Below are 10,654 nucleotides of genomic sequence, written 5' to 3'. Positions count from 1 at the left end.
AGCCCGAAGCTGGCGCGTCTTCCGCGCACACTCAGAGCTGTCCGTGGAGAGAAACGGGTGACGCGGCGCCGTCCTTCCACCGGAAGTGTCCGGTCGGAGCCAGCCCTACGGGAGAGGTGAGTGCGAGCTTGGGGACCCGGGCGTTCGGCCTTTTGTCCCCTGCAAACACCTAGTCCTCGCATGTCCCCTTCGGGGCTGCAGCCCAGCGGCGCTCTGTCCGCGGACCTCAGGAATCCCGAGGAGGGGGTGGAACTGGGCTCGGCGCCCGGAGGGAGGAGCGTGTGGTTTCCATAGTTACCCGCGGGGCTCGCGTCACCACGCCGGCCAGGGGGCGTGGGCAGGGGAGGCGGCCTTCCTGCCGAGCGCTTCTGGGGCTCTCGGGCGCGGAGCGGCGTCTGGGCCGGGCCTGCCGCTGGTGCCCGCAGCCCGCCCGGAGCGCCCGCTTCTCGCGGGAGGAGTCGCCGCCCTTTCGGAGGCACCGGTGCTCGCAGCTCCGGCTGGTGAGCGCGTCCCGAGGGCGGGGCCGCGGCGCGCCGCGCAGACCCCGCCCCTCCCCGCGTGCTGTCTGTCCCGCGGCCTCTGGCGTCTGTCCGCGCGTCGGCTGAGCGGGGTCTCCCCGACGCGGGGATCGCGAGGTGCTCGCGGAATGTTTATTAACTCGAAGCTAGTGAGACAATTAAAAGCCAGCCGACCCCGAGGACTGAGCAGTTCTCCCTGGAGCTGTGGACTGTTTTAAGTGGGTGCGAAGTGAGGAGACACCTGCGGGCAGGACTTCACTGGAGGAGGTGACAGGTGCGTGCGACCGCTGCTTAGCAGGAGAGCTGGACCGTAAGGGGGTCGTGGGTCCGGTCAGCAACTGTGCTGAGTGACACGATGCCCCTGAAGTATCAAAACCGTCCAGGCGACCGGGAGGGACAGTCTCACCCGCCACGGCGCTGACCACTCCCCCGTGCCCTTGCCAGCGTCGGGTCTCACACCCACTCAGTCTGTTTCCAAGGTTCAGTCTGAGCAGGATTCTGCAAGGGTCGTACTCCTGAAGAATTAATCCTGATGTTTGTCTTCATCTTCCCTTCCTATGGCTCTTGTCTCAATCTGTTTCCATCCCTGCCTCCTTCCCATTAACATCTCATGACATCTGTTGGAAATGTTTTTCCAAGTGGGTGTGTCATTATCATCTTAAGTATAGAATATTCAAAGCAAAAGCATCTCAGACTTTCCTCAATTCCAGTTTTATCCAATAAATCAACAAATATGGGAACTTAAGAGTGGATATTGAAAATGCACAGTGCTTTACCTCATGGACCTCCAGTCAGTTGATGAAGAAAAACAGCCAAACAACTAACAGTAATATGAGGTGGACATGTGTTCCCAGGGGCTGTGCTGACACCTTTTGGACACAGTGGACTCTTAGCCCTCCACCTGCTAGGCCCTGCAGACCTCTCCCAACACCTGCTGGCCATCCCGCCTCTCAGCTCCTGCCCCTTCTTGCCTTTCTGAATCTTTCTCACCCTTTAGCATCCAGTGTACCCCCCCCCCCCAACACACACAACTCCGGGAAATATTTGCTACGACGTGTACACAGACACTCATTCTCTCCCTACCTCACACCTGTTAGTCTGTTCAGCTTCACCATACAGCGTGTTTAGTACTAAAGCTTAAAGCATTTATCAAGCATTTTCAGTGTGTCATGTGGAACATGTTTTATTTTAGTGGTTTATATCCATGTGTGTTTTGTGTCATTCCAAAGATTTTGCAAATTTCTTGCAAACTCAAACGCTCTATTTCAATTCCTTATAGCTGTACATCAGAATACAGATTTTCCGGGCGCACCTCATGCTAACCAAGTCAGCATCCCCAGAGCTGGGCCCAGGAATCTGTTTCTGACAAAGTTCCCACGTGGCGATTAGGCAGTGAGCCCAGCTCTAAACCCAGCCTACGCTGGGAACCACTGAGCTACCACTCCTAGCCCAGTGCTTTGTGTGTGTTAACATTGTTAATAAAGTGCTTGTCAGTGGGACACCCAGAAGCCAACTTGATGGAATGTTTAGTGGGCAGACCCAAAGGATTGATGTTTGCATTTCACTATTGTACTCCAGGCGTCACCTCTAAATTCCTGCCATTCAGTGTTTCAGTTCAGAAACTAGACAGACCATTCCCGTGTGCTCACAAGTCTTGGGGATCTAATATTCAATAACTAGACGCGCAGAAGACCTATGAAAGTTATGTTGCTGGTTTATGATATTTTATTTTATCGGTAAGATGGTTAGCCTCAATGTCAAAGATTCCATTGTTTGTGACTTCTTGTCTCCCACAACCTCGTCAAGTTCCACCCATTCTTCAGAAGTTAGTTTTTAGGTAGCTTTCCCTGACCATTGTGACCTCTGTGCTCTTTCCTGTTTCCAACCTTATGAAGCTCTTCTCTCATTTGTCCCTGGTCCTTATTGTCTGTGTAACTTAGAAATAATTTAATTGCATGTGGCATGTTAACATTTAATACTGCCTTGTATTTATATTATATTTAATGTTTCTCGTTTAAATTATCTTGTGTGTGTTTTGTTGTTGTTTTTGAATTTTTATGAGTTTATTTTAGCCAAACTGATAGCATATGCCAGGAGCAAGATCTCAGATGCTCCCTAAATTATCGTGCTTTTAAGTTTAAATTTTAAGCTGTTTTGAGGTAGGAATTATATAAGTTGTATTCACAAAGCAGACATTTCAGTGTTCTTACACATAGTAAGTACATCTTTGTGTAATAGAAAACGTCTATTTCCATAATGTGATCTTTCATCTTCTAGACAGTAATAGTAATTTTTTACACCCCCCCCCCCCCAGGAGAGCTCTTGAAACTAAATAAGACCCTTCACAAAGCAGAACTGGGCTTTCTGATCATTCTATCCCAAGATGATGACAGAGTCAAAGAAAGCTGCAGCTCAGAATCCTCAGGAGGAAGAAGGGCTCCTGAGAGTGAAGGTAGAGGACGAAGGTTTTGCCTGGGAGCAGGATGCTTGCTCACAGAGAAGTGATTCTCTCAAGCAGGAGCTGTGCCGGCAACTTTTCAGGCGGTTCAGCTACCATGATGCACCTGGGCCACACCGGGCGCTGAGCCGGCTCCGCGAGCTCTGCCGGCTGTGGCTACGGCCCGAGATGCACAGCAAGGAGCAGATGCTGGAGCTGCTGGTGCTGGAGCAGTTCCTGAGCATCCTGCCCGTGGAGCTGCAGGCCCGGGTGCGGGAGCAGCACCCGGAGAGCGGGGAGGAGGCCGTGACAGTGCTGGAAGATGTGGAGAGCGGCAGCAGTGAGGCCACGTCTCAGGTACAGAGGGTATGGGCAAGCCAAGACCACGAGAGTGGATGACATCCATAGTGGGAGACGGAGGAGCTCCTAGTTCAGGGTGCATGTATGTCTCCTTTGCTCTCTGTTTGTTACTATGTCACATCTTACAGCTGAGTCCGATTTGGTTCTTCCTTCAGGAGGTTCTCTTCGTTTGGGGAAGATGTTTCATTCCAGCAGGGACTCTCTCATAAGCCCAGATACACTTTATTTTTCTCAGGTTCCAGTCTCTGGACATGGACAAGAAATATTCAGGAGAAAGGTGGCACCTCCTAAACCAACACTTACTGTCCAGCTCCAGCTGGTGGAGGCCAAGGACCTTCAGGGTTCTTCAGAACCCCCTCTCCCACTGGACTGTGGTAAGTCCATGGCACTAGAGGTGTGGGACAGGGACTCTCCCTTCTCAGATTGCCCCAGTAGCTGTAGGGGTCCTTTGTCACCCAAGGAGAAGTTGAGAACGTTTTTTCCTCTGTGTTATTAGTCATTAGAGAGAGAGGGAGAGAATATTCTCCCTTTTCCAGAATATTTCCAGAACATGCATGTTTTTATCTATGAGTAAATTAAAGGAAAGAAAACTGAAGGAGTTGAGAAAATGTCAGGATGAAAAAAGGGGAAGAAACAGCAGCAGAAACAGAAACTGTTCATAGAGAGAGGCATGTTCAGAGTACAGCTGACAGAGCAAGATCCATGCTGTGGCCTTTCCTTCTGGGCTTTCCATCTTATAGAGCTCTCTCATGTTTTTATAGGAAGTTGGCCATACTTCTGGTGACACCTCCATAGAATACTCACCACTGTTCTGAAACTCCTGTTTATAAGTTCACGGACTTGACATCATGTTAGCTGTGAGAGACACTAAAAACAAACTCAAGAATAACATATAGTAATTTTTTTAAATACCTAGATTCTGCTTTCAAGTTTGTTCTGGAAACATTTCCATCCACACTGTCTAAAAGTGGACCTTCCTCCACCCTAAGACCAGGGCTACCTAAACCCCTTCCCTACCCTAGCATCTTCCAGAGAAAGGATCCCCTGTAACAAAGGGGCTGCTTGATTCCAGCATGGTATAGAGTCACGAGCTAAAAGGGAAGAATTGTGAGGGCTAGACCATAAGTGGTTCCTGTTGTGGAGGAAAAGAGATTGAAGGTTCGTGGTGGGGTGTTAGAGCGTGACAGGGTTTCATGACAGTCTGGCAATGGTGTTCAGGATGACTAGGAAAAAAAATAGTTCAGAGGCAAAACAGCTACCTAGATAGGAAATGGTGATGTAGCAGAAATGTCAAGAAAGGGATGTAGGGAGGGAATGTTTAGTAGAAAGTGCTGAGAGGACTTGGTTACTGTGGAAGAAGTGGACGGATGGATAGATGGGCGGATGTTTTCTGCTCCACATATGCATACTCTAAGCCTAACCATAGGCATGAATCCTAGACCCAGAGTCCCCCAAGACCCCTCAGTCTCACTCATAGTTCTTTCTCCTTCCTTTCTCTTCCTCCTTGTTCTTGCTGGTGGTGATAGTCTTTCCAGTCTTTTCTGTTTCATCTGCTCATCCCTGGGAGTCTGTCTCCTCTCTCTGCTAACCGCTGTACATATGACCTGCTTGTACTGATGTTTTCTTTTGTGTCCTTCTTGCCTCTCATTTGAAAGGCCACGTTTTTAGAGTGGCTGAGTGAAGTAGCGACATTCTCCTGGGTGTATCTGAAAAATTTCTTTTCTTCTAGCTCAGCAAACAGGTATTTATCTCTTTTATCATTATCATTTTAGATAATGAGAGTGAAAACAGTGGGTCTATCCCAAACCTGGACATTCATGAAAAAATGAACTCACAGAGAATTTTATCAGGAAGACCTTCGGGATTTGCATCAGAGGAATCTCCGGAGCCTCAGGACGTCTCCAAGTCTGCAGGCCGAATAAAGTGGCAGCAGGAAAACGAACCTGGGGAGCCTCGGAGACCATTGTCTGCTCAGGATGGAGGTTTTAGCAAAATCCTCACCCACAAAAATATACTCTCAGGTGAAATATTAAGTCATGGTGGATGTGACAGAAGTGTAAACCTGAACTCAAATGAATTTACACACCAGAAATCTTGTAAACATGGTACCTATGACCAAAGTCTCAAGTGGAATTCAGGTTTTATTAAGCATCAAAGAATTTATGCTGGAGAAAAAATTCCCCAATGTGGAAAATCTCTCAAGCACCCAAATCTTACTAAACAGACCACAGTTCTCAGTGGGGAGAAAACCCATCAGTGTAGCGAGTGTGGGAAAGCTTTCAGACACAGCTCCAAGCTTACCAGACACAAGAGGATCCACACTGGAGAGAGGCCCTATGAGTGTAAGGAATGTGGGAAAGGGTTTGGGGGGGGCTCCGATCTCATTAGACACCAGAGAGTCCACTCTGGGGAGAGACCCTTTGAATGCAAAGAATGTGGGAGAGCCTTCAGCCTGAACTCACACCTCATCCTGCATCAGAGAATCCACACCAGGGAGAAACCCTATGAATGCAGCGAGTGTGGGAAAACCTTCAGAGTGAGCTCACACCTCATTCGACACCTGAGAGTCCACACTGGAGAGAAACCCTATGAGTGCAGCGAGTGCGGAAGAGCCTTCAGTCAGAGCTCACACCTCAGTCAGCATGAGAGAATTCACAAGAGGGAAAGCCTATTCATGTGAGGAACTTAACTTCATAGGGAATGCTAAGGAAATAGCAAAATGTGGAAAACACAGAATACAAAATAAATACTGGTGGGGTGAGTGACTGAACAACCAGTGTCTCTTTCCTCTCTCTGGGTCTCTGGTGCGCTGTCCTGTGTGGGGCCACGACCTCCGTGTGCTTCCTGTGAGGCTGGGCTGTCAAACCAGAAGAGCAGAGTTGGGGGAGGCGAGTAAATAGGATATCTAGCAGTGGAGAGATAGGAAAAAGAAGGACCTTCTTGGAAAATAACCTTGATCACAGTGTGGGGGAGATTTAGGTAGAATATGGTCCTCAGCCCTAGTCAGTGGTTCTGGACAACAACACTGCTCTATAAGTGAAGACACAGAACCTGAGGGTCATGTGAAATGAGGACACAGGTGGTGATGGCTTTCCAGCACGTGGGGTGGAGTCGCATCGAGGTTGTGCCAGGAAGTACAACCAGAAGAAGAGCAGCCAAGGCAAGAGGCCAGAGTCAGAGATCCCAACAGACAGGAGGGGAGTGGAAGGAAATGAGGCAGGAGGTGGGGACAGGTGAGGAATGTGTTCAAATGGAAGTGAACCTAGATTTGGAGGATGCAGACAGAGCCCTGAAACTGGGACCTTCCTGCCCCATGTGCTGTGGATTCGTGGGCACTTTCGTGTGCTGAAGGGACAGAGACTGCAGTTCTGCAGGCCTCTCAATAGCAGCGGGTTCTCTAACCACCAGTGAGTGTGGAAGGGAGTTAGTACCAAAAGTAAAGGTCCTGAAACTTTAAACCAGCCAGAAGCACATCTACTCAAATGCCTTGTTTATCCTGTAATATCCTCATTTCATTGAAGAAAATTCTGGGTATAAAGGAATTCAGTTGTCAGCAGTTACAAGGTCATGAGGTGAAAAGCAGGATTCTCCAAACCTACAGCTGCTCACCCGGAGACACAGTTAAACCACTACCCCAAGGTGCCTGGCCTGCTGCAGACAAGAGTTAATGACTCTGTCTAAAGGATTATCTCCATACGAGGGTTTGACTTTGGAAAAATTGCCATGTCAAGAGGAAAAGACCTCAAAGTGCTTGAAGTGTTTCTCATGCTCTTTCCCACAGCATCCTTTTTATTACTGAATTCTTAATGAAACTGCTTCAGTGTGTAGCCACTTGGGCAGTCTGGCTGCTTCTCAGAGTTGAACCACCTGGAACCTCTCTCACTCTCATCACATGCTGGAGTTTCTCTCCTCTGTGGATTCTCAGATGCTGGACAAGGCCAGTGCTTCTGCTAGAAGCTTTCCTGCATTCTTCACTTCAGGGGAGTGGGGGGGGGGGAGTTCAGGGGAGCAGCAAAATGAGGTTTTCTCACACTTATTACAGCGATTCAGTTCTCCCCAGTGTGGGCTCTCTCATGTCCAGAAAAGTGGGAATGCTGACTGTAGGCTTTCCTACAGTCGCCACAATTGGGAGACTTTTCTCCCATATGATTTCTCATGTTTTTGATAAGATTTGAATTCCAGGTGACATTTCCCCGACATTTATCACCTGTTTGTTTAAAGCTTCTCCGCTGTTGCGTGCCTTGTGCATCCCCAGTGAGTCACGTGTGCTGGTCTCACCTCAAAGGTGGCGACTTACCTGCTCCGTCACTGACTCCCTGCGTGCTCAGAAGTCCTGTGGTCAGAAGCTTGGCTTAATGCTGTTGTCCCAGTCTTGAAATTCTTAACTTTATCTTTTTTTGGTTTTGTTTTTTTGGTTAATCCTGACCCAAAGATATCTGTTCCCATAGATTTTTAAAGAGAGTGGAAGGGAAGGGGGAGTTGTGGAGAGAAACATTGATGTGAGAGAGACACATTGATTGGTTGCCTCCCACATGTGCCCCGACCAGGGCAGAGATTGAACCTGCAACCCAGGTACATGCCCTTGACTGGGAATCCAGCCAGGGCTCTTAATTTTATCTGTAAACTTGTGCGTTGTACGTGAATTAAATAGGACAATGGAGCATGTGCCTGACCAGAGGGGACGTCTGTGTTTCTTGGCTCCCCCATTCATTTTGAGCATTTGTGTCCCCCAAGAGCACAAATTTCAGTGGGCCCATGAGTCGTGGGAGTTCAGTGAGGCTTGGAGTATGAAGGGGAGCAGAGGAGCCCACCCCAAAATAGGCCACTTTGGCATGTGAATTACCTTGAGCTGAAGGAAGTTGAGACCCAGCAGACTCAGGAAAAACTTTTACCTCCCCCTTTAACAGCTTAAAAGCATTTAGATAGCGGGCCTGTCCCAGAGAGAGAGTTATTAATAGAGTTAACGTTTATCTGAATGACCTGTGTGTAAGACTGGGGAACCATCTGACTACTAAACATCAGCTCTTATCTTCCTATGAATTGCCTCCTCCCCTTTGGAGCCCCTGGCCCCAATCCCATTCCTTAGCTTTGGATGGCAGACAAGCCTCAATTGCCTGACTGCCTTTGGGTCTTATACTTTAGGGTGTTTCTGTATGTACAAAATTAAAATTGTTTTTCTCCTGTTAATCTTTCTTATGTGAATTTGATACTAGACCAATAAAAGAACCGAGAAGGGAAATTTTTCCACCTCTACACATACAAGGTAAGCATGTTAGGTCTGAGTCAGTCAGGTGCTGACAGCCAGGTGAGACCATACTTTCTTCTGCAATCAGGACTTGCTTATATATCAGAAAGATGGCAAATGGCGACGTCTGAGAAACAGGAACAACCAAGGAGCCCTACAGTATTCTTCCTTATTTGTGTTACTTCCCTGTGTTACTCGACCACTTACAGAAAATGGCAACACAGAAGGAAAGGGAAGGAGAGCAACCCTCTGTCCCCTTTACTGTCAGTCTTTGCTCATCAGGTAGAATGTGTGTCTGTCAAGAATGGCAGGTCAGTTTCTACAGTGTCTCCACTGAGTATACGGGGTGGGCAGAATTAGGTTGGGATGTGTGCAGGAGGCAGCCAATCAATGTTTCTCTTTTTTCCCCTTTCTCTCTCTCCCTCTCTCTAAAAAATCAATAAGAACATTAAAAAAAAAGTCTGGTGCCCATTTTTTAAAAAAATGTATTTTAATTAGTAAAATACACAAATTCAGGTGTGCAGCTCATTTAATTTTTACATACATATGCAACCATGTAACCAGAACACCCATCAAAGGTAAACACTTTTGTCTTCTGTCATTGCAGATTAATTTTACTTGTTTTTGAACATGTTCATATAAGGCTATGTAATATTTTTGATATTCATGAACGCTGTTCATCTATCAGTAGCTCCATTTTATTTCTGGATAGTATCCCACTGTGTGAACATAACACTGTTGCTGACCGTTTGGGTTTGTCCAATTTGCTCCTGTCATGAATGAAGCTGCTCTGGACTTGGTTTTCATATCTCTTAGGTAAATACCTAGGAGTGAGAGCTGGTCATAAAGTAGGTATTCTTTAACTTCATTAAAAACTGCCATTTTTATAAACTTCTTGTACCATTTTCACTGCCACTAGTGTATGGTTCCAGTTGCTTCCTATCTTCCCCATTTGATATTGTCAGTCATTTTAACGTTAGCCATTCTGACGCATTGTAGGCTGTTTTATATTTCCCTAATGAGTAATGCTGTTGAATATTCATATAGATATTCTCTTGTAAAGTGTGTAATAAAATCTTTGCCCGTTAATGTTGGTTTGTCTTATGACTGAGTTGTAAGAGTTCTTTATATATTCTGAATTCCAGTTGTCAGAAATATACATTGCCAGTGTTTTCCACTCTGTTGCTTCTTTACACTTTCTTTTTGAGCATGTAAAATATGTTTATTCTTTAAAAGGGTTCAGGGTTTGGTTTTAAATCAGGCTGCACACCTTTCATCAGCCTGGCATCTCTCTCACCATGTCAGACTGGCTTTAGCTAGCAATACTTCATTAAATCCAAAAGATAAAAAAACTCAATTTTGAAGAAGAAAATCCAGATCTGAAAAAAATTACCATTAGTCTGCAATTTAAAACAAAGTGAGGACTAATGTTTCATGTTGCTTTACACACCCTTCTCATACAGAACCAGGAATGTAATTTTCCTAACTTGGGCAGGCACTGATACTGGTGGACACTGCACGCGGCACACACGCATTTCTATGTCTCTCCCTGCAAACAACAAAAATCAGAGCATGTCAAAGGAAGATTTGTTACGGCCTTGATCAAAACCCTTGGAGTCAATAGTCTCTCTGAGCTTAGAGAATATTCTGTTTTGATCTTGAGCCTACGTTAAAAGGATCTATTGTCATGGTCTGAAATAAAGAATTTTGGGTAGTACTATCATTTTCTACTTTAAAATCCAAAAAGCATTATTTTGTTTTGTTTTCTGGGATGGGGGAGGAGAGAATCTACAGATTTTCATTTAAAGAGCAAAACAACTCTGGCATAGGAGATAGGTAGTCACCTAGCCAGCCAATGTCTGAGGCATCACCAGTGACAAGGCCTCGGTCCATTCCTACTGGCCTAGCTGATCCAAACAAAATGGGAAGTTTATGGCTCTGCACAGCACATTCCGGCAGATGACCCTAAACCTTTATTCAAATTCTTAGAAACCGCCGGCCGCCCGCAGAGCCCGGAGCCTGACTGCGTGTCGGCGCCAGCGAGAGGAGTTACAGGTGCAGACACTTTCCACTTTTATTTGCTTGATGCTTCAT

General features: G+C 46.7%; 1 protein-coding gene across 6 annotated transcripts; it reads left to right on the top strand.

Moving 5' to 3' along the window:
• On the top strand, nucleotides 1-9,667 carry ZNF165 (zinc finger protein 165). Of its 6 annotated transcripts, none has more exons than XM_081121103.1 (5): nucleotides 6-116; nucleotides 669-792; nucleotides 2,833-3,312; nucleotides 3,551-3,689; nucleotides 5,088-9,667. In XM_081121103.1, the coding sequence occupies exons 3-5, from the start codon at nucleotides 2,902-2,904 to the stop codon at nucleotides 5,993-5,995; spliced, it is 1,458 nt and encodes a 485-aa protein (XP_080977229.1). In that variant the 5' UTR covers nucleotides 6-116; nucleotides 669-792; nucleotides 2,833-2,901; the 3' UTR covers nucleotides 5,996-9,667. The 6 variants fall into 6 exon arrangements, with proteins under 6 accessions (XP_080977231.1, XP_080977229.1, XP_080977230.1 ...); XM_081121106.1 differs by having other exon boundaries at nucleotides 39-116; nucleotides 3,037-3,312; XM_081121105.1 differs by having other exon boundaries at nucleotides 1-792; nucleotides 3,037-3,312.
• Nucleotides 9,668-10,654: the final 987 nt, after the last annotated feature.

The sequence above is a fragment of the Miniopterus schreibersii genome, assembly GCF_964146895.1.
Source record: "Miniopterus schreibersii genome assembly, chromosome: 19".
Classification (NCBI taxonomy): domain Eukaryota; kingdom Metazoa; phylum Chordata; class Mammalia; order Chiroptera; family Miniopteridae; genus Miniopterus; species Miniopterus schreibersii.
Note: the sequence above shows the minus strand (reverse complement) of the source record. Positions and strands in the feature narration are given on the sequence as shown.